Here is a 24,826-nt window from a genome sequence, read left to right on the forward strand (position 1 = left end):
AGTTGTAGCCCGACTACACTGTCAAGGTGAGAGCCACTGTGATGGTTGACCCGAATTTCGATTAATTCAAGGCGACAATATTAACTTGCATAATGATTAGAGGTGATGGCATCTAAGATTCTCAACCACGTCTCTAGTGCCAACTAAGATCTGATGAACTGCCTGATAGTTAATTACCAACCACTGCAGTGCATCGCAATTAGTTACCTTTCGGTTATTACTACCAAACTTGCATGCATGATTACTACAAGTACAGTAAATTACCAATCATTGGACTTGCATGCACAAGAGAATACTAGAGTACATGATAATGAGGGATAAGAGGTGATTAAGATTCATGATTTACTTTTGTGAAAATTATTACCCGATGGCTTAAGCATGCATGATCACTACGAGTGAAGTAAAAATAACCAATCACCAGACTCGCATGCTCAGTAGAGTACTAGAGTGCATGGTAATGAGTGATTACAACGTCTATCGTGGCTATGACTCCACCGGACTAACAGTTAAAATTATTAGTCACCGCTCACCCACTACCAAGCTTAAGCATGCATGATTACTACGACTGCAGTAAAAATTACCAATCACCAAGCTTGCATACTCAGTAGAGAACTAGAGTGCATGGTAATGAGTGATCAGAGCTTCATGATTTACCTTTGTGAAAATTATTGCGCAGTGTTCAACATGTGTACATGCATAAAGAGATTGTCTTATTGGATCATCCAAACTGTCTTCCACAGCAAAGACCAAATTGTAAGTGACTTGAGAGTTTATATAACGTAACTCATTTCATTTATTCTTTTTCTTCAAATGTATACCCTTCATCCTATGAGCAATTCGCAACTGATAGAATGCATTTTAGGATTCATGGATGTGTTACATGGATCCCTAGGAGATTTGCAACATTTAGATAGATCTACAATGGGTTTTGGACTCACTACCGGTTCTTCCACCAGCTTGCTCAATCAGGTACCTATTTATATGATCATTTTTTCCAATTACTAGATAAGGACAACACGCATTGTGTGTTGAAAAAACTAGACCTCCCAGCATGGAACACCATTGACTTCCTCGAGGTAATGTGACAGAGAGCTATAGAGCCAAGTCATTTGCAGAAATACAATGCTCCTTATGGCCACGAATTGCAACAAAAAATAAACATTTGCATGCCAATCATAGTCTTTGTTCATATATTTAGTCATTTGGCAATTAAAGTTTGTAAAACAATGCTTGATTACAAGGCACATGGCACACAAGATATCGCGCACGCACACTTTTTTTTTGGGTGAAATCACACACACACACACACACAAACAACAACAACAACAAACTCAAGATACACAAAACACATGCACAAAGAGTGAAGAAATGTGCCTTGAAGTGAAATTCATTTATTGAGAAGAAATGCCATGAATTGTTTGATTGAAAACGCCGCCAAAGAGAATTATACATGCCCCATGCTCTCAAAAGGAGCTGCAAGCCAAAAACTTACATATGATTGGAATGTCCACTGTGCACTCCTTTGATAGCCTCAGAAGCCTCCCAAGCTGTAAAAGCCTTAATATTCTTATGTGGGTCATGTAAAAACAAGAAGAATCAAAACCAAAAGTAGGATAACAAGAAAAATGATGAGCATAATCTGTCCTTTCGCTCCAGCCTTTTTTATAACAAGTGCCACTTTTTTCTACACAAAAGAAAATGACAAGTTACACATGACAATTGCACATGCCAAAGTAAAGACGCTAGAAATATTGTACCAGCAGATCAGATGCTCACTTGCCTAGAAATTGCAATAGGTCTAATATGCAGGCTAATCAGTATCTAAATGTTGCTGGAAACCTACACATATGTACAATGTCTGATGCGCGGCCCGGGGGGGGGGGGGGGGGGGGGGGGGGGCAAGTAAAACCGCAAATGACAACAATACATCAGTTAATGTCAATAGCCCCATAAATCAGTATTTTATGCTCGGTTCCCTATACCAGTTTTTATCTTTTTCAACTAAACACTGCTGGTACAGACGTTTGTAAAAACTTAAAAATGGTGTTTCTCAGCCTTTAAGGCAACTTTGGCAAGCAGGATTATTCAAGAACCTTAACAAGATCGAACTGATTCCTTTCACAGATAGAAAACAAAAAAGAAGCCACTAGTTGATCAGGTGAGAACATTCTTCTCCAGTGTAAAACTATCCACAAGTTACAAGCCTTCCTGGCAAAAATATAATTCTAGGAGTCTAAAATTCAACAAAAAGGACTCTAAAAAGTGTGCAACTCTCTTGAAGATAATAATGTTTAATCGTACTATTCGCAACAATAGACCTCAAAATAAGAAATCACAAAAGCTACCAGCTTGAAGGTGCATTGCTGATGACTGCCCGAAGTGTCTGAATGACATGTTCAGAGATGCAAAACAGACTAAATGAAATTACGATTCCAAACTTTCATGATGTATTGATTTCCAGGCTGTGACTATCTTTGTACCATCTACAAGCTATCCAATTTTATTGCTAGTAAACCAAGGAAGCCCATTGTAAAACCTTGTACAGGTAGAAATCATTGCCCATATCACTAATCAAATATGGACAACTTGTGATAGTCACGCTCAATCTAAAAAGTCAAGGATTGCTACTAAAGGAGTGAGTGATTCAATTGGCATCTCAAATAGCATCCTCTTGATGTGCAAAAATGAAATCATGTACTTACTGCTGAGTTTCCACACAACTACGATGGACAAGAGCCGTCTGCGTGGCAGTTAGACAGATGGACAGCAGGGATTGGCCACTGTCAGGTCCTATTTATAGCCCTGCCAGTAGGCGTGGAAGTGTGCAGAAACCAGTTCGATTTTACAGACTGGGGAGTTCTCAGCATATATAAACCCCATCACTTATCCACCTCAAGCAGAACATTCACTGAAGCCTTCTTGTTGGCAGCTTGGACTGGAGAGAGCGTGGAGTCATCTTTTGGAGAGTTCTCAGTAGTGCACTCACTTGGATTGCTGTTTTGTGCCCAGCTCCTTTGCTGGAATCTTTCTGCCCTTTTGAGGTCAAAATACTTAACCCTAGCCAAATCTCTCTGACCTTAGTCAGCACAAATGCTCTGGTTGACCGAAGTCAACCCTCCTTGGCCAAAACCAAGGCTCCTTGACCAAAGTCAAGCCTCATTGGCTGGAGTCAATGCTTTGACCAAATAGGCGAACTCTTTGACCATAATTAAAATAAATGAAAAAATGTTTAACTATGGTCAAGTAAAAGGTCAACTTCTTATTTTTTCGGAGTATTTACAACTTGGTCACATAAAGAACCTGAGGGAGTCAACCTTGGGTTTTTGGTCATACAAGCCTCATCAGGAGTTATGGTTTTTAAGGCCTTGCTTGGGCATCTATTCAAAATCTTTGTCGCACATAGTACTTACTCCATCCAAAATTTGTGTGGTATTCTCTACCCCTTTCTCTTTTCCCAGAAAAAGGGAACTTCTATTAATGCTGAAAAACCACCATACAATAGCTTTCAAAGGAAGCTAAGAACGGTAAGCACAAGGTGCTCTGATACCATGTTAGAGAACAAAGGTACGAAACACTCAAAGCTCACGCAGTGGAATGATCTCAGAAACTCTTTCCAATCACTCGAGATGCACGCACATAGAGATAGTCTCACTACAGAAAATAGACAACAGATAGCAGAGCAGAAGAGAGAGATAACTGATGTGGGACAACAGCTTACAAAAGAGCAGAAAGATTCCAGCAAAGGAGCTGGGCACAAAACAGCAATCCAAGTGAGTGCACTACTGAGAACTCTCCAAAAGATGACTCCACGTTTTCTCCAGTCCAAGCTGCCAACAAGAAGGCTTCAGTGAATGTTCTGCTTGAGGTGGATAAGTGACAAAGGTACGAAACACTCAAAGCTCACGCAGTGGAATGATCTCTGAAACCCTTTCCAATCACTCGAGATGCACACACATAGAGATAGTCTCACTACGGAAAATAGACAACAGATAGCAGAGCAGAAGAGGGAGATAACTCAGATTTTATTCATCAAGTGATGTGGGACACAATCAAGGTTCTTAACCATAATCAAAGAGGGTTGACCTCGATCAACCAAAGTATTTCTATTTGTGTGCACCGTTTTGCTTGGTGGGGAGCCCACAGAGACTAGGACTAGTCTAGAGATTTCTATCTACATGCAAGAGCTAACAATTCATGGGTGGCATGGTTATGTGCTACAATTAATTCAAGAGAGTGCCCTATTCTTAAGGGGCTAAGGCTGCCTGCAAGGAGGAGCTTACCTTGATGTGTGATCAAGGGCTTGGAAGGTTCCACCGTTTCCAAGTTATTGGCATGTAACTAGTAGGTAGCTAGGAATGTGACATGTGGCAATTACTGCGTTGGGAAGCTGGCTCTTCCACATCCTTGTAATTTATCTAGATAGCTTGTGGATGCTAGCACGATCGGCCACGAGCTGCAAAGCTTTGTAATTCAGGCTTTTCATCAATCAATACAGATACTTTGGTGGGGGAGGGCCCAGCCCGATTCGGTTATGGGCCCTAGCATGTGATCATGACCATGAATTGTTTGTTGTGCATTTCCATTCTAGGATGGAACGTCAAATTTATCAGTAAGACGTTGTTTGTGAAAATTTCGACTTGTACCTTGGAAATTGCATTGGTATCAAATTACAAGGCAACTTACTGGTTTGTTGGGCAAAAGTGTTGAGATGGTCGCTGAGATTCGCACATGTAGGTTGTCGGCCGGTGTGTAATATAACTTTGCAAGACAAGTGATGGTAAAGAGTTGGGTTGTTGAGGTCTATGTTGAAACTGCAACGTATCTCAGCGATTAAACAGGCTGCAAATCATGTAGAGAGATGAGCGATGCACTATGTGGCTGATGGGCAATTGAAAACAGAGCACCGCCAAAGTTGGTGGCCAGCGCTTGTCATAAATTGAATTCTTTGCTGTGGTTTAGCCGTCTGGGAATTGTCTTGGCAAGGTCTCCTGCAGTCATCATCGTCAGTATGAAGAGCGTTCCAATGTGGTGAACGTCAATGTTCAAAGAGATGCTTGGACTGTTTTAGTCACCATGGGTTAAACCCCTTGCAGAGATTTAGTCAAGATCGATATACTATACCGGGCAACAAACCAATAGCAGATGTGCATTGAGGACAGGGTGTGGAGTAGATTGTTAAGCTAGGCTTTGTGGAGATTGGAGAGAGAGCATAGTTGTCAAACGTTATGGCTGAATCGCAAGATCTCAATCGAAGCGTCGTCCATCTAGAACGTATCACCTATCCTTTTACAATAGGGTGATCTACTGTGAGACTGATTGTGGCAAGGCACACTGAACACAGGGACCAAAATCCGGCTCATTTTGAAGTACCAAAGTCCGCCTTAGATTGTATTGGTAAAAGAAAGGCCTTTGGACTGCAACGTGATCTATACGTGCCATCTTGTGTATGCACTTTGCGACTGCAAGGTCCATGCAAATGATATCCGATGGGCACGATACTTTGTAGGAACCTTCAATTGGGTGATATTGAGACCCCTGCAAAATATGGTCCCCGTTTGGGTGACAAGACGAAGGAAAAGGCTCAAGGGGAGAAGGTCTCATCTACCTCATTAGAGGTATCACAAACCTTGAAGGCCAACAACTTGGGTGAAGCTAAAGAAAAGGCCAGAAAGAATGTATTAGCTTCCACGCGATGCCAAGACTGCTACGGATGATTCAATTCCGAGCAGTATTCTAGGTGGGGAAGGGCAATGAGGCGCAGTTCATTATAGGCCTCCAAAAATCCAACGAGCTTAGAAGACACATTGGGAGACAACGAGGCCGTTAATAACCGACATTATTGCTCGCATTCTATCCTCTCAACTTACTCTTTTTAAAAAAAAGTTCAACAGTTGCACCTCCCGAGATGACAGCTGCAATTCAGCCAAGGCAGCACCAGATTCAAGCAGAATTGGAAGAGACAGTTAAGGCTCACATGCAGGAGCTGGAAGAGTTTCCAAGAGACCCTCATGTCCAACACCTATTCACAACAGGGAGTATGGAGGACTTGGATGTGTAATAGGATTCCCGGCATGAGAAGCATCATGCTTATGATGTGCCCAAACCCCCTGCCAAGAATTCAATCCGCAAATGGGATTATGGGGATCACGGTAAGAAAGGCAAGAAGCATAGAAAGCAGAAGCGCAGTCCTTCTCCCTCTCATTAATCTTTCAATTCCAGTTCTTCATCTTTGTCCAACAGTAGCTCTTCTCCCTCTCACAGAAAGCGAACCATTCATAGCATGAAAGAGGGTACCCAGAAGAGGAAAGGATCTAAAGGCAAGGAATTCAAGGAAGGCTCTAAGTCTCTGATGGCCAGAATGCTCACACAAAAAAGGCTTTGCAGTTTATCAGACAATTTGATGCCACATTTAGTACAGAAAATTTCTTTGAGTCTTCGAAACTGCGCATGGTCAGTTTACATCTAAAAGCACAGCGATTGCATGGTTTGAGTACACAGACCACAGATAGCTCAGCTCCAAAATATTGGAAGGGCTTCAAGAAAGCCTTTTATAAACAGCTTATGCCTAAGCAATTCAGAGACCACGTCCTCCTCAGTTGGGAGAGTTTGCATATGGATGCAGGGACACAGTACAGACCTATAATCAGAAATTTTGGGATGCTTATTTGCAAATAGCTCCTTTCAAGAAGGGGCTATGCTTAAAGCCCAGCATAACAAAGGCATACATGACATAATGCACTCAGCCTCAGTGGCTAGTCTTATGTACATGCAAGACCCTACTATTGTGCCATCACTTCAAGCAGGGACAGCAAAGAAGAAAAGCTAGCCCCACCCAGGTTTGAGAAACGAGAGTTTCCCAAGGCTGAGAAGAGGGAAGTTCAGCCTCAGAAGCCGAGGGGAAACCAAATGCCAAAAACTTACAAGGGAAGATACCAGTTTACCCCTGACCATGTTGCCATTCTCCGTAAAGAGACAAATGTTTCAGGTGTGGCAATGAGGGGCATGTAGCCGCCCACTGCCCTAAGAGACCTATGGGTTTGAAGGAAAAAAGAAGCCCCAAGTGCCACCTAGGCCAGTGGGGGGAGGCATCTTGGATGTATTGGGATGAGTCAGTGATCCTAAAGAGAGAGAGTTATGCCTTGCTTGGGGAAAGATCAGAGACCACAGGCGCTAATACTGTTTGAGTCATAGCTTTATATCAAAGGATAGCCCTCTGATTGGGTATCAAGACCGAAGGGTTGGGTAAGGCCCTTGATGCCGATCAAATGTTTCATGGTATCTTGTGCCAGTTACTCCCTTGATTGGGATTCGGGAAGCTCCGTTTGCACGTACAAAACTATGTACACCAGCAAGACTTTCTCATTTCGCCTCTCAAGCATCATGATAGTTCTTGGGACGCCTTGGTTTCATTGTAGAATTGGATTTTGTATATAAAGGAAAAAACTAGAGGACTGCTACGAAGACAAAGGGGAGACCATTCCCATTGTATCTAATACTTTTGGAGGAAAAGCAATGAAGTCTGTTATTTTTACGTACACATTTTTATCATGGGAATAGCTTTAAATGTGCATGCTGAGTTAAATGGAAAATTTTCATTTTCTTGAAAATTTAAAAGATTGTTTTTGGGATGCTTTGCTTGGAAAGTTACCCCCTAAGAGACCAAAAGATTATCAAATAGAACTTATGTCAGGCAGTGAGCCATCTAATAGACCACATTACAAGGTTAGTACTACACAGAAAGAGGATCATGGCCCAGGTGCAAGACTTGCTGTCCAAAGGGCTAATTCAACCCAGCTCCTCTCCTTTTTGCTCACCTGTACTTCTGGTTCAGAAGAATGATGGCTCTTTTCGGATGTGTGTGGATTACCGCGTCTTGAATAAGATGACCGTCAAAAACAAATTTCCCATACCACATCGAGGATGTGTTGAATCAATTAAGTGGAGCTTCACTATTCAACGGGATAGATTTAAAAAGTGGCTATCATCAGATATGCATACAACCACAAGGTGTGCACAAGATCGCATTCGGCACTACCTTTGGTCTATATGAGTATTTGGTGATGCCATTTGGGTTGACAAATGTCCTTGCCACCTTCAACAGAATGATGGATCGTATCTTCCACCCTTATAGGCTTTTCACTAGTACCTTCTTCAATGACATTATAGTCTTTTCTAAGTTTGAAAAAGAGCACAAGAAGCACGTTGCTATTGTCTTTCAAGAGCTGAGTAATCATCAGCTCTGTGCCCTAGACAAGACCCATTATTTGGGGCATATCCTTTCCAAGAATGGCATACACATGGATCCTGCTAAGATACAAGCCATTCAAGAATGGCTCGAGCTGAAAAACTATGCATGAAGTACGTAGCTTTCTGGGTCTCTGCTCTTGGCATTTTGTTGATATTGCTGCTCCACTTCATGATTTGACCAAGAAGAATGCAGCCTTCAAATGGGCCGAACCACAAAAAGACAACATTTAATACTCTCAAAGGGCAGCTGACTTACAGAACCAATTCTTGTAGTCCCTGATCTATACAAACCTTTGATGTGGATTGTGATGCGTGCGGAGAATGTGTTGGGGCTGCACTTCATCAGGATGGTCATGTAGCGGCTTATTAAAGCCGGAGATTACGAGATGCTGAAAGGCATATGGGAATCTATGAGGAGTTACTAGCTGTCCTATTCTCACTGAGAGTCAGAGTGTTATTGCGGTAGCACAGAATCCTTTGTTTCATGTCCGCATGAGACAAATACATACATTATCGCTATGTCTGAGAGAGATTGCATGCAACAGAGGGGATTTGTAGGATGTTAGTAGTGGGTTAGTGTGGACACCTCACCCAAGGGGCATTTTTGTCCCTAGTAAGGGGTTTCTCCCCCTTGGGTTGGTTAGGACTAGTTAGGGTGGTTATGTCGGCTTGAGTTGTACTTTTTGCAATAGCAATAGTTTGTTTTGCTTTACTCACACGACCTACAGGAGTTACTGTGGCCCTAGTCAGACGTAGAGCTGCAGCCAAGAGACCACGCCGGACCGCACCCATAGATAGCGACCAGCGCTCTATCCTTGATCTTCTACCACCGCAGCCTCGCCAACCTCTGGGTCCTGTTAGAAATGACCCAACAGAGGGTACGCACAGCGGAAGGCTAATAGAATAGCCCAGGAGCTCACATAGTGTGGTGTGGGGTGTGGAATCACAAACTTCTTAAACTTATGTGCATAGCATAGATGTGTGCAGACTCATCAATAGAAAATGAACTAGCTAGATAGAGAAACCACCAAAATAATATATTTCCATCCAAAGCTATGGACACAATATAAAAGAGAGATCCAGAGTCCCACCAAGGTGTGGTCCTTTGATCTTACCACAAGGTACTCCTCCTATCTGCTGGCTATCTCTAGACTCAAGCCCGTGTGCTCCACCTCGAGTGTCTGTAGACTTTCCGTCCATGATGATCTTCTCAACCTTGCTGCCGTGTCAGCCTAGGTAGGCAGCCCTCTATGAGCTGAGTCTGCAGCTCCTCAGCCCAATTCACCTCCTGGTCATAGGCCCAACTCGTGCTGCTCTGCTGCTCCTTCCTACTCCTTGAAGATCTACTCCAGAAGATGTAGAATGAGGCCAAGGGCCTCTGCTTTTATAGGCCCCAAGGAGCTGGGAAAACCTACTGACCCAGCAGCGACTGCTTGTCGGTTTTCTTCCTCCCCCTGGCCAACTTTTCTGGCACCTCCTGGGCCGACTTTACTGTCCTATATAAGGGCTGTTGTTGGGCTCTTTTGGGCTGCTGCCTGGCCCCAAGGGAAGCCCCCATTGGGCCTTACCCTTGGGCAAATCTATGGCCAGGTGGCTGGCCCACCATAGCCTCCACCTCTGCCCCTTCTGTCCTGCTGGTTCTGCCCTCTGCCAGGCTCTCTCCAGCCACGTGTGCAGTGCCGTACTGATCCGTACTGCTGCTGTACCTTTGCTGATGTCACCCGCCATGTGTCGCCATGTTCAGGGCCTGTTAGCAAGCTATGACCCCGCCCACTACCCTCTCCACTTGGCCCGTCATGCAGGCACCTTCTCTCTCTTTGATTCTTGACAATATTGCAACCATCTTGCTGCCCATGTCACCATCCCTCAGGAGGACCAAGGTTCACCCCCCCCAATGCTCTCCTCATATGGGGGCTTACAGATGGGAAGGTGACCTTTCCATGTTAAAAATTAGGAGGGAATGAATCACTCAAACCTCCACCCAAGATCTCTCCAACTCTTACACACTCAACTCAGATAGACGATCACAGATGCAACAAACACACACACTCAGAAATAAATATAGACGGAGAGAGAGAGTATATTCATCCACCGGATGGTGGGCAGAAAATGGCTCCAAGGGAGCAATACAAATCACAGCAGGGTGCTGGAGAAAACTGATGAACTCTCTCTCACAAACTGCCCCAGATCTGAGTGCTGAACACAGCCTTGGAGAAGGGCTTTCAGTATCGCACTGGATGCTGGGCTGAATGGAGAAGTGGGCCTTTTATAGGCTCTGCCCAGGCCCCTTCAGATGACCGACCAGCAGGATCGGTACCCTGTCTGGTGGCCGACTATATGGGCACCATAAACCGACCAGGGTTGGCCCTGGTTGGGCCGACTTGGCCAGCCATAGGCCCCTATATAAGGGTGCCCTGGGTGGCCAGTCCGCACTGCTGCTGATGCCTCCATGTGAGGCCTGAAGCCCCCCTCATACCTGCTGTTGCAGGCTGCGACCAGCCCGTGTGCTGGTCGCCTATATCTGCCATGCTATCCTCCCTCCTATTCCAGCCTGGGTCTCTCCCCAGCCCTCCTACCTCTCATTGCCCCTTGTCCCCTCAAATCGAGGGCTCACAGGTGGGCACAGTGAGATTCTAACACCCCCCCTCAATGTCACAACTGTGGGCCAATCCCCATACGTCTGATGAGGTGCTCCATCTGTTCTCAAGGGAGTGCCTTTGTGAAGAGGTTGGACAAGTTGTTGGCGGTCGGGCGGTACATGAGCTCGATCACATCGTCGATGATGAGCTCTCGAACAAAGTGGTAATGAACTTCGATGTGCTTGGTCCGTGCATGGAACATTAGATTCTTGGCAATGGCTATGCAACTCTGATTGTCGTACATTAGCACTGTTGCGTCCTCCTGACACACGTCCATGTCCTCCAGAATCCACCTCAACCACAGTGTCTCACAAGCTGCTGTACATGCGGCTCTGTACTCTGCCTCTGTAGATGAAAGGGCCACTATGGGTTGCTCCTTACTCAGCCAAGAGATGGCACCAGATGCAAGTAAGAAGCAATACCCTGTTGTTGATCTTCTGGTGTCAGCATCACCCGCCCAATCATTGTCACAGAACCACCTGGTTCGATGCGTTTGGTGTAGGTGATCCCGTAGGTGCAAGTACCCTTTAGATACCTCAGCACCTGTAAACCTGCATCCTAATGACTCTTCCTGGGAGAAGCAGAGAACTGGCATAACAGCCCAACTGCATAACAAATATCATGTCGAGTATTGGTAAGGTAAAGCAAGCTTCCTACCAATCGTCGATACAAAGGAGTATCGACCGGCTGAGATGTGTCGTGAATACCAATCTCCATAGGAGTTACTGTTGTCCTGCAATCCTCCATTTGGAATCTCTTCAGAAGTTCTCTGCAATATTTCTCCTGTGAAATGAAGATCCTGTCTTTGGCCTGCTTTACTTCTATCCCAAGGAAGTAGTGTAATAACCCAAGATCAGTCATCTCAAACTCAGACATGAGTAGCTCCCTGACCTAGGAAATCTTCTTGACATGGTCACTTGTCAAGATAAGATCATCAACATAGAGAATGAGTACCAATCGCAACCCCTTCTCAATGAACAAGTAGAGGTTTGCCTCAGAAGGACTCCGACTTAGCCCTATCTTCTGAAAGAATACATCTATCCTTTGGTACCAAGCTCTGGGGGCCTGTTTCAGCACGTATAATGCCTTCTTCAACCTGCAGACCTTTAATGGGGACCCTGGATCTTGAAAGCCTTGTGGCTGCTCGACGTACACCTCCTCCTCCGAGGTTCCATTAAGGAATGCGGACTTCACGTCCATTTGAAAAATAGGCCAATGGAATTAGGCAGCAAGGGCAATCACTGTCCGGATAGTAACCATGTGAGCTGTGGGAGCAAAAGTTTCATCAAAATCCATGCCTTCAGTCTGAGCAAAACCTTTGACCACTAACCTTGCTTTGTACTTATCCAAGCTACCGTCCGATTTGAATTTAAGTTTGTATACCCACTTAGTGTTGATGACTTTCCGTCGCGGGGGCCTGGCCACTAAGTCCCAGGGATTTTTCTTCAGAATAGCATCCATCTCTGCCTGCATGGTAACTTGCCATTCTGGATTGTCCTTCGCCTCCTCGAAGGACCTTGGCTCTTCAGGCTGAGCCACCAACACAAACTTCATGGATGGGGTCTGCTTAAGACGTTGGGACCGACGCAATCCGGAACTGCTACTCTCAGGTATATCGGTGACCCGAGAGTCTTCCAATGTTCTTAGATACCATTGGGGCAACCTCTTCTGCTTCTTAGTGGGAGGAGGAACTGGAACTGCTTTTGGAACATCCTGCTATGCCTCTTGGATGGTCAACCTAGGGCGGGGTCGGTTCGGGGGTTGAACAATCTCCTCCTCCTCAATCTAAGGCTCCTCCTAGGGTTCAGGTTCCTTTTCCTCGAAGATGACATCCCGATTGATAAGGATCTGCTTCTTTACTGGGTTGAAGAGTCGATAGGCCTTGGATTCTTCGCTATACCCAACAAAGATACATTTTCTGCTCTGGGAATCAAGCTTGGTCCTTTCTTCCTTGTGCACATGCACCCATGCGTTAAAACCAAAAATGCGAAGATGAGTGATAGAGGGCTTCTTACCATAAAATGCCTGATATGGAGTCTTGTCCTTGACGGCCTTCATCTTGGTCCTGTTGAGGATGTGTACTACTGTATTTACAGCTTCACTCCAATAGGCTTTAGAAAGGTTCCTTCCTCCTAACATAGCAAGCCCTGTCTCCGTGGTGGTACTGTGCTTCCTCTCGGCTACCCCATCATTTTCTTCTTTCGGTCTATGTCCTCTGACTTCTTGAATTCCTTTGACTTGCCTTTTCCAAGCTTGTCTTTGGCCACTAATGCCTTTTCGTCGGTTTGCGTAAAGAGTTTCTCCCGGGCCTCCTCCTGAAGCAGTAATGAGCCAAGCTCCTCAAAGGTGAGTGGCTTAGTCCATTGACCCACAGTGACCGTAGTCACAAAACTTTTGAAACTCCGTGGCAATTTGTGGAGTGTGAGCATCGCTAATTGACTCGAGTCCACCTTCTGACCAACCGCTGCGAGCTGGTCCCGCACGACTTTCACCTTTGTCAGATGGTCATGCACAGTATCACCCTCGTTCATATGAAGATTATAAAGTTGATGCTGAAGAGTAATGATACGGGCTGTATTGTCGGTTTCATACAACTCCTTCAGTATGGCCAACTGGATATGAGGGATCACAGCATCTGCTGTTGTGCCGATTAGCATTGCTAAGGCTTGAGCATCCCTCTCCTCCCATGCACTAAGTTCATCCACATCTGCTTCAAATAGAACATCACCTCTTTTGTCCACAATGTCCTCCGGCTTTACCTCGGTCCCAATCACTATCTTCCACAGCTTTCGTGCCACGAGATGGCTTCGGATCTTGACTTTCCAAATTGGATAGTTCGTCCCATCGAACTTTCCAGCTTCACCAAAGTTGGGAATGAATGAAGGAAGATGATTGGAGGAGGAGGAAGGACGAGCACTGGGTGTAGAGGCTTCTAAACGCTGATCCATCTCGGTGAATAGCAAATTGAAAAACAACTGAAGCAAAAAAGATGTACTCACCTCCTGTGCTAGCCTGAGCTGAAAACAGAATCGCCCTTCTGCCAAGGGACTCCTTCCTTCAGAGAGTGCTTTGATGAAGAAGAGTTGAGAGCCTATGGCTCTGATACCATGTTAAAAATTAGGAGGGAATGAATCACTCAAACCTCCACCCAAGATCTCTCCAACTCTTACACACTCAACTCAGATAGACGATCACAGATGCAACACACACACTCAGAAATAAATATAGACGGAGAGAGAGAGTATATTCATCCACCGGATGGTGGGCAGAAAATGGCTCCAAGGGAGCAATACAAATCACAGCAGGGTGTTGGAGAAAACTGATAAACTCTCTCTCACAAACTGCCCCAGATCTGAGTGCTGAACACAGCCTTGGAGAAGGGCTTTCAGTATCGCACTGGATGCTGGGCTGAATGGAGAAGTGGGCCTTTTATAGGCTCTGCCCAGGCCCCTTCAGATGACCGACCAGCAGGATCGGTACCCTGTCTGGTGGCTGACTATATGGGCCCCATAAACCGACCGGGGTTGCCCTGGTTGGGCCGACTTGGCCAGCCACACGCCCCTATATAAGGGTGCCCTGGGTGGCCAGTCCGCACTCCAACCGTTTCTACAAAAAAGAGGTTATGAAGGACTATGTGTCTAGTCCTGATACAAAAAAAAATATGTGTCTACCTCTAGATGATACAACGAAGAAGAAGGGGGGGGCACAAAAAAGTGGGGCACAGGGGGGAGATACAGTATACATGTGCAGGTGGTGATCGTCAGAGACCAATCATAGAGGGACCGTCAAATGGGAAGTCAGGAAAAACCCTGCGATAGATGATTGGCCTCTGACGTCACACGGCCTAGTCGAGCTCGGTCGTCGGGGGCGGCGGGTGGCCCTAGAGAGTATATTAAAGGTCTTCGAAAGACCAAAGGGTATATGGGACTAAAAAAGACTTGATACAATGAGCTGAGGGGTGGAGCCTCTAAACATGCATCAAGACTGTCACGGGGGCGTGAAATTCCAAGTACTTTAATGTACTACAAGACTATGACAACTCTGGTTTTAAAAGTCCAAGCGTGGGCTTCATAATGTGTAATTAAACGCGGCATGGTGCCTAGCACATAAGCATAATTAATCCCTAGGCCCAAAGGCATTCCAAGGAATTAAAAGAGTGGTTGTTGGAAAATGATGACGTGGCATTTTTAATGGGCCCCTTAGACGGCCATGTACCTTCAGTGGACCCCCTAGAGTTCCAGGTGGCTCTAATGCCTTCTACATGCTCCTTTTCCATTCCTGGACCTTCCTGGGCCTTCTAAACTTCACATGTGTGGTTTGCTCTCTCATCTTCTCCCTTTGTTGAGATTTTGGACACGTTTTTCAACCTCCTTCAGCTAAATTCCGTTTTTCTTCATAACTCCTCACTCGTTTGAATTCCTCGACTTCCGTTTGGCCCAATGGCTTCCCCTCTGCCCCCCCTTCGCAATGATATGCTTTTCCCTCCGTGCGTTTGGTAGAACCGGCAGAGCTGAGCACTTCTTTTGCTGGTCGAATTTGCAAAAGTGACTTTTTCTGGACCTTTTTGCTTCTACAGCCTCTTGGACCTCTCCTCTTGCAAAGCTACAACTTTTTGTTGAATTTTGAGTGGTCCCACGTGCTGGTTGACTGGTTTTTCTCAGTTTTGGAGGACTTTCCGGCGATGAAACTTCTCCAAAACCTTCTCAATGCATTCCTCTCTGAAGCATGCTTCTTTTGAGCCCAAGAACTCCCACTTCTTCGCGACAGAAGTGCTTCTTTTCGCATTTTTCAGTGGAATTCTTACTGGTCAACTCTTGTAAACGCTCTTTCTTCATGCCTTTGCACTCCTCTTTGGCTGAGAATGCAATTGAGCATTGGCTACTATGTCCTCTTGGCGATTGAGGACTTGGTTCGAGTTTTCAAGGCTTGGTGAGTTGTGATTTTGCTGCTGCAATTTCTTTTTGCCATAAGCTATTGGTTGGCCTCGTGTGTCGCCTTTTTCTTGGTTCACAGGTGCCCAAGTAGTGCTACATGAGTCATTCTTTGGTTAGGTACTTTGCTGATTTTATTTTGGAGCTTTGAAAAGCTTTGTGAATGCCATCTAAAAACCACTCAAAGAGAGTGCAGTTGGGGTGCAGTGTGATTGCATCAGTGTGATTGCATCTGGACAGCCAATGGAATTGTACTCGGAAAAGAGAATGCCTTTGGATTGAGCCTATGGGTTAAGTGCACTTATGTGATGGTATTCTATGCTTGAAAGCCTTGAGAAGGCTCAGTGAATTGGGGCTGCGTGCTCAATTGCAGGGAAGGTCTCCCAGATGCAACTTGTAATCATTTCACTGTGAAATATAAAGAAATACCGAAAGGGGCGCCACGGTGTTTGGGGCCAAATCGGGTGCACTTGTCTATGTTTGTTGAGCAGGGGCATTCTAGCCTTCATCCCTTTTTCAGTGGTTTTGTTTGTGAACAAATGGGACCCATGATGAACACAAGAGAAAAACTATGATCATAGCAATACCGATACATAAAGAGAGAGCTCTTTGAACTCATGGAGAGGATGAGGGCTAGCGGCACTATGATGACCATCTGGCTGTAAGAGAAGTTGAGCCTAAGGCGATGTTGTGCGAGGCTGCTATGGCGGCACAAAACTTGTGATGGGACGTTGACGGCCGTCAGCACGTGTGGTCCGTCGTGCTCTCTTAGCAACAGTCCTACGACGAACCAATGCCACTGTCACTCATGTCTCCGATCTGGTGAGCATGGAAAGAAGGTCTCCTAGTTTGATCTGTGTCTCAACCCGCTAGCGAGTTTGACGTACCTCTCTCTCTGACCCACAGGCCCGCCGTCTCTCTAAACACTGCTGGTCAATGCAGTCTAGCAGGAAAAACTCAGTGAAAGTGCTAAAAGTGGAATCAAGCTGTGTGTCGTCTATGATCTGAGCAAATGCTCCCTGTATCAGACAATCTCATGGATGAAAGCCATCAAGCACCTCTAATCTGGGTAAGATGAAAGGCTGGATAGGGCCCGAAACCATCCCTAAAAGAGGCAGTGATAGCGACCTCTGATCTCATAACCAGGCATCTAAAAGAGAAATGCTCCTCTGACTCGATCTCCTGATGATTGCATGGATGCATATGTGGGTATACCCTCTACTCGTCCACTCGCAATGCGAAGTCGGTGCGATGAGACATGAAACTGCCTGATGGATCTCCTCATGGAGTGGGGGAGATGGATCCGTGTGTACCCTAGTGGATCAATGAAACCCTTGCTGAAATCTGCAGGCAATGATGATATGCATTTATTAAAGTCCACTTGAGATCATTCAGGATCTATGGGACTGGTGACCACTATTAAACTAAATAGTGGTCAATTACATCCAGTGAAAGAAATCTCTCCAAAGCTTTCTATGTTGTGAGTATTTCCTGAGTTAGTTCATATGCTAACCCAAGGACGTTGCTGTGGTGCTCCAAGACTTCTTGTAGGTAGCTTCCAAGGTTTTAGTAGATTTCTCAGGTTACCCCTGCTGCCAGTAGGATTCTCTGAGAGAGAGATAGACCTCCAACCACGCACGATTCCAAACACTCATCTCTACTACTGCAAGGCCAACTAAAGGACGGAAGGATTTCAATATGAGCATATGTAACAAAAGCAAGGACATTATTGGATTTAGTCTCATTGTATCTCTCATACTACTCCATTCTGCTCAACCTGGCCCTATGACCAGTATTATCTGCTGAAGTCCATCTGCACATCCAGAAAGTTACTCATAGTACTTCATTCTACAAGAAACCAAGGATCTAACAATTTTACTCTCCCCCAAAATGGCTGTGAAAAAGCCAATAAACTTCACACTTTGTGCCATCCATTTTACCTTGGTTACCGGTTCTCCTGGTAGAAGACAACTTTCTGGTCATCCCTGTCTCTCTAGCACTGAAACTTCAGCTTCTACAAACTTATCATCTTAATCAATGTGACTGCAAAGGCACTCCAAAAGTTTTGGCTTGATCACTCTTACAATCCAATGAATGGGAAGTTTCACTTTGTACTAGATGATTATAATATATTCAACAAGATGCAATGTGTATGTTTGTAAGTATTATTCTGGATGAGCTTCTGAAGAGCACACTCCATCCAGCAGGCTCTCAGCTCACCTATCCCTACTCTCTGAAAGCGATTCCATCTCTGGAAAAGAGCAAGACACAAAATCAAAATCCTGCCCCTATTGCTAGCAGATTTCCTTGATTACAGCCAATTATACCCCTTAAAGGGAGCTTTTCACCACTAGGCTGTATGCAATCAGACCCTTATAGAATCGGCCTCTTTGTCTTCAGGGAAAGGTAAAAGGGGGAGCAAGAGATTAAAAGGAGATGTGGAAAGGCAGAGGTGGGGTTGCAGCTCTTAAGGAAAAAGACAGCATCTACCTTCCAAGCCATTCATGTACCTGAATGAAGTCCAGCCTATTAGCTGTGTTGTCCATCTCTTGCCCAAGGTCATCAATAATCCTGTCCTGCAAAAACCCACCGAAAAGAATAAGAAATCATTCAGCATTCATGGATTTAATGCATACAGTAAAGCAATGGCACCTAACTTTCAGCAATATTCTAAGCACTCAAAATTTGATGCAGTGAGTAAAAGATATGTCTTCCGCTGTCTACTTAGGACTGTTCAAAAGACACCTGAGAAATTAGCTCATCATGAATGGTGAGCCCAACTCCCCCTAGTCTCTCCACACTTGCACTAAGATCATCAAGATCTTGATCTTGCTCCCTGAAAAAAAAAACAATTAAAGTAATTATTTCCATAGGCCACCTGGTAAACATTGTATTCAACTCAGGACATCAAAATAGGATGAGAAATTGGAGCAAATCAGGCTAGTATAACTAGGTCTGCTCTAGAATGTAAAATACACACATAGAGCACAATGGAGTAACAGAGTAATAGCATTGAAGAAAGGCTGGTGTGAAATATGGAGGCTCATATCCAATGAGGCCAACGAAATACTCTGTGCTATCCTACTCTCAATACAACCTCTGTACCATACTACAACCTAGAAAGTATACTACATTGGAGGTCTGTAACTCGTGGTAGACATCCAATGAGGCCAAGTAAATACTCTACTCTTAATACAACCTTTGTACCAAACAACTCTTAGTACTACTCTTAATATAACCTCCGTACCATACTAACTCCATCTTTTGAAAAGCTATTACTATCATGATGTGGCATTGTGTCCCTAACATTAGAGAGTTTATAGATAATTCCAGATTGTATCTTCAACATCCAAGATCAACATCATATAGGTTGACTGACAAGGTGCATGTTGCCCTCAGAAGTGCATGATATAGTGAAAAGGGGATAAACTAAGGCTTGAAGTCCACCTCTCTCATTTACACGAAACAAAAGGCACTCACACGTGCATCAAATGTTCTTTCAGAAGCCCTTTTGAAGGTGCCCCCCACATTGTAATGGACACTACATAAGCCGAGAATCTAGCCACTTATGCGCTCCATGAACCAGAATGTCTTCTAGATTATAGGGCTTGACAGCTTAGGAACAGGGTTGTTCCAGAGCTGAAAGTTAAGTGGAAAGATCGCTTGAAAAAGGATGGTACTTGGGAAAGTATTGATTCTCTTCAGTGCCAATTCCCAAAGTTCATGTCTCAATCCTTATCCGAATAAGGGGGAGAGAATGTTATGTCCATTGGCTTGGCTTGGCCATACATCATAGGCGGCCATTGTGTTGGCCACCCTACTGATGGATCTGGGACAAGTGGCCCAGATCTGAAGGTGAGAGGGCAGCCCTAGGGGCCATTCTCTGCATTCATTGGAAGGCCACAGAACCTCGTCTTTGAGCAATGCAGCTAGAAGGCAGAATAGATAAAGTTTGCAGCAGACCTGGAGCTTCCACTGTGAAGCCAAGGCAGTAGCAAGTGCTGCACGTGTTGAGCATCGTTGCGTACTATTGTTGTAAGAGATTGACTTATTTTGGTAACATAAGGATCAAGCGTTTTTTGCTGTCCATATTCCTCCAAAATTTGAGTGTGTTCTTCTGAGTTATTATTGTGCACACATCATCTACAAGTGTACCTAGTGTTGCTTTGGTGTGGATCTACCAAGTCTTCTGCTGAGTGATTACGCTCTTGGAAAGCTAGCCTCAGTTCTCTAAAGCTATTAATGACTTGAGAAGAACAAAGAGGCAAAGTTAAACGCAATCTGTGAAACGCCAAAAGAAAGAGCCTATGTGCTCCTCCAAAACACTAAAAGCAACAATGTATAAGGTACGAGACTAGAGCTGAGGCGTGGTGTCATGCAATCCAGTGTACGGCGAAGTCACACTAGCTGAGATCATCATCAGCTGAGACAATGGAGATAGATAACTGATCTATCTGTAAGTATCAATACCAAGGATTAGGAAATCAAGAACTGCCACACTGCATAGTGGAGACGTAGCATGTTTGTGTCTTCATACTTGTCCATGATGCATTACTTCAACTGTGACTCGTGTTGCCCTACCTATGAAAGCATCTAGCTGCTGCTAATCACTTGGATGCATAAATGTTGATGTAGGATTGATGAATGAAAAGAGAGTGCAAGGTACAAAGAGTCGAAGAGTCACAACCATCACGTCAATCTTAAGTAGTAAAAAAGGAGTACAAGGTACAAGTACCTAGACCTAGGACTAAGTGTCCTAGGTGTCACATAGGACTAAGTGTCCTATGTGGCCTAAAAAGGCAATAACACTACAAGTGCCTATATTTATGCCTACAAGGCACATACCATGGCCTATAGGGCATCACTAGAACCACTAGGAGATGGCCTACAAACCCCCCTCCATGAGATGGGCTGAAGTACTCTGGAAACATCTCAGAATACCTGGTATTTTTTGGTCATGGTGGCACATGTTCATCCAAAAGGATATAGCCACGTATGAATGTACAAGGGATGTCAGATCATGTAACAAAGGGAACCAAGTGTAAAGCCTGTCGCAAGACTTCGAACTTGGGACGAGGAAGTGCCTTTGTAAACATATCTGCTATGTTGTCCTCTGTGGGAAGATAGGACAACTCTATGTCTCCTGCTGACAACCGCTCCCGAACATAATGATAATGAACTGCAATATGCTTGATATGCGCATGAAACACTGGGTTACGCGCAATGGCCAAAGCACTCTGGCTATCAGTGTAGACAATAGTGGAGGATGTCTGGCGAATACCAAGATCTGTAAGTAACTGTCGAAGCCAAACACACTCTACTGTAGCGGTGAAAGCTGCCCTGTACTCAGCCTCATAGCTAGATGTGGCAACTGTTGGTTGCTTCTTGCTGAGCCAAGAGATACATGAATTGCCAAGCAAAAAACAATTGCCAGTATGTGACACTCTGGTGTCGGAACATCCTGCCCAGTTACTATCCGTGTAAGCATGCATGATAAGTGAACCCTGATCACCATAGAAGAGGGCTAAATCCTGAGTGCCTCTGAGATATTGAAAGACTCTCTTCACTGCCTACCAATGCTGTGAACTGGGCATGTGCATGAATCTGCTGAGCTGAGATACTGCATACTGCAAATCAGGTCTGGTGTCACATAAATAAATAAGGCATCCAACAACCTGCTGATAAAGAGTGATTTCACATGGTGGGCTCCCATCATGAGCTGAGAATTTGAAGCTAGGGTCCATGGAGTAGAAATTGGCTTGTAATCCTCAAACTAAAAACAATCAAGGAGCTGTCCAATATACTTGGATTAAGACATCATGATACCCCCCTCAACATGAGCAAACTGAATGCCCAAATAATAGCGGAGCTGTCCCATGTCTGACATTTCAAAAACCTGCTGCAAATCAGCCTTGAAAGCTGCAATTTTCTGAGTATCTTGGCCCGTGATGAGCATATCATCCACATATAAAATCAGCACTAAAAAATCAGATCCACTCCCACGGACATAAAGAGTGGGTTTAGCGGGGCTATTCTGAAAATTAAGGGATAGTAAGTGTGCATGAATTTTGGCATACCATGCCCTTAGTGCTTGCTTCAAACCATAAAGGGCTTTTCTAAGCCGGCATACCTTATTTTCAGAATTAACAACCTCAAAGCTAGGACGTTGTGTGACATAGACTTCTTCCTGCACATCCCCATGAAGAAAAGCAGTTTTGATGGCAAGCTGGTGCACTTGCCAATGATGATGGGCAGCAATGGCAATGACACATCTAATGGTAGTAATCCTGGGTGTGGGAGCAAATGTCTCCTCAAAGTCAATGCCTTGTTGTTGGGCATACCCTTTTGCAACAAGACGGGCTTTGTGTCAATCTATACTACCATCAGATTTCCTTTTTAATTTGTAGACCCACCGGGTACCAATGGCATGCTTGCCGGGAGGAAGATCTACTAATTCCCATGTGTCATTTTTGGCAATGTATTGTAACTCAGCTCTCATTGCATCCATCCACTCTTTGCTGTCAAAAGCATCTTTATGGGACAGAGGCTCCTTCATTACAAGCTGTAGCAAGGAGTGCAAACTCAAGAAAGTGACCATGCATCTGTCTATTCCCTGATCTTTTCTAACAAAAGGCTGATCTTGTTTGCTGTCCCTCAATGTATCAAGAAGCCATCTGGGAACTTGCCTTTGCTATCTACTGACAGCTCTTTCTTCAATCACTGCATCATGAATAGTGGGATCATTTTGTGCTGGAAGAGAAACCTGCAAATCAGCATGGGGTAGTGGCTGATTATTGCTTGGTGGAGGGCCTGCAGGAGGCTCATGTTGCTGGTCAAAGTCCTCTTCTGAGGAAGGCAGAGGTAACCAAGATTCAAAGGCATCAAACATGTCAACTTTTGGCTTAGCTTTGCAGTCCACAAGAGGAGAAGCCGAATGTTCAGCAAAGATTACATCCCTACTGACATTAATCTTCCCAGTATTTGGTTGGTATAACCTATACCCTCTGCTCTCCTGGCTGTAACCAATAAATATGCATTTAATTGCCTTGTCATCAAGCTTATGTCTCAGCTAAGATGGTACATGAACATATGCAAGAGACCCAAAAACTCTCATGTGTGAAAGTGAAGGCTTCCTGCCTTTCCATGCTTCATAAGGTGTAACAGTCTTCAATGCCCGTGTAGGTGATCTATTCAGCACATAATTGGCACACATCACTGCATCAAGCCAAAATTTATTGGGCAAAGACTTGGCCTTAAGCATGCATCTGGCCATCTCCATTGTGGACCTGTTTTTCCTTTCAGAAACAGGATTCTGCTGAGGAGTGTAAGGAGTAGTGCATTAGTGAATAATGCCCCGTGAAGACAGAAATGCATCAAACTCCTTAGACATATACTCTTCCCCCCTATCTGTGTTGAGGGTGACAAGCTTGCATCCTGATTCATTCTCAACCATATTCAGCCACCTCCGAAAGCATAAGAAAACTTCAGATTTGGCTTTTAAAGGATATACCCAGCAATAACTTGTGAAATCATCAATGAGAGTCATGAAATATTTGTACCCTCCAATGGCATTTGTCCTCATTAGGCCACATACATCACTGTGTACTAGCTGCAATTTCCTTTGTGAGAGTTTTGGACAATTCTTTTGAAAAGGAAACCGATGCATCTTACCCAAAAGACAACCCTCACACACATGTTTGGAAATTGTGTGAGTTTGAGGTACATCACTTGCCATCTGATGTGACTGTAGCTTTGCAAGAGCTCTATAATTGAGATGACCCATTCTCTCATGCCAAAGATGAGTTTCAGCAAGCTGTGAATCTGAAATTGCAAATGCTTCAATAGAAAGTGCAGCTGAGTGATGATCAAGGTGATAAAGCCCCTTTTACAAAGTGCCTGTGAGAACTATGGCATTGTCATCATGAAGATCATAAACTAGGCATCTGTAGCCATCAAAAATCACTCTGAAACCTGAAGTGGCAATTGCTGAAATTGAAATCAAGTTGACTTCAATTCCAGGCATAAAAAGAACGACACGTGACAGTCCCCCCTCGAGGTGCATCAACTAAAGAATGAAACAACTGTCTGCAAGATGTGACATGCTTGGAAGCGCCACTATCAAAGTACCAGGACTGAGCATCATTAGCAGTAAAGAATGCATCAGCTTTGGAGGGATCAAATGAGCAATGGACAGCCTATGCCCAATCATCCTGAAGAGCATGTGCATGTGAAGCATCTTCTGGCTCATGGGATTCAATAGCATGAGAGGCATTAACTGTCAATCCTGCTTTCTTTTTCTCCGAAGCAATGCGCTTCTTGCATTTTGAAATGTCATGTCTAGGCTTGCCACAATAGTTGCATCTTTTCTTCTTTAACTTATCTGCTGTATTTTTAGATGCATGGGAGGAATTGCAACTGCTATGCGCACATTTTGGCTTGCCCAAGCCTTGCCTCTTCCTATTTGCTGTGAAGCAAATGCATGATCATGAATAATGGCTTGTCCATTAGCTCTACCTTGCTCTTCCTGCAAAAGCAAAGTAACTAGCTGATCAAAATAATAGTGGTCTGGATTACCCATGGCCACTAATCGAAGGGTTGTAGCAAACCCTTGATATGTATCTGGCAGTCCATTCAATGTGGTACTGACAAGCTGTGAATTTGGCACCACCTCATCAATGTTAGCAAGTTGTTCCATGAGGTCCTTGACCTTTGTCAGGTATGCATCCATAGAGTCACCTTCATTCATGCTGACTTCCTGTAATTGCCTTCTCAAATATGCAACACGTGCCTCACTGCGAATCTGATAGAGAGAAGCCAATTTATCCCAAGCATCCTTTGCTGTCCTGCAAGACCGGATGTATCGAATAATGATTCTCTTGCATGATAAAGCAATACATGAATGTGCATTTGCATCTCTTGCATCCCATCTTGTCTGTTCCTGAGTTGGAAGAGTAGTAGTAGGAGTGCTAGAAGATGAGGCATCAAGAGTAGTACCCCCTCCAGAGGGAC

General features: G+C 44.5%; 1 protein-coding gene across 2 annotated transcripts in view; it reads right to left on the reverse strand.

Annotated features, from left to right (window-relative positions):
• Nucleotides 1-1,379: 1,379 nt before the first annotated feature.
• SYP61 (syntaxin of plants 61) overlaps nt 1,380-24,826 on the reverse strand; it is a 37,995-nt gene continuing 14,548 nt past the window's right edge. Inside the window, exons 5-7 of one of the 2 annotated variants that reach the window (XM_087383894.1) lie at nt 18,563-18,653; nt 18,328-18,393; nt 1,380-1,684 (exon numbers count right to left, since the gene is read on the reverse strand). In XM_087383894.1, the coding sequence (XP_087240020.1) occupies nt 1,577-1,684; nt 18,328-18,393; nt 18,563-18,653 (265 nt within the window). In that variant the 3' untranslated portion in view covers nt 1,380-1,576. Of the gene's footprint in view, nt 1,685-17,751; nt 18,069-18,327; nt 18,394-18,562; nt 18,654-24,826 lie in introns of those variants that run through there. The other variant, XM_087383893.1, reaches the window with a different exon arrangement.

Source organism: Dipteris shenzhenensis, chromosome 13, assembly GCF_047967505.1.
Source record: "Dipteris shenzhenensis isolate YYH24624 ecotype China chromosome 13, Dip_SZ_1.0, whole genome shotgun sequence".
NCBI classification, from domain to species: domain Eukaryota; kingdom Viridiplantae; phylum Streptophyta; class Polypodiopsida; order Gleicheniales; family Dipteridaceae; genus Dipteris; species Dipteris shenzhenensis.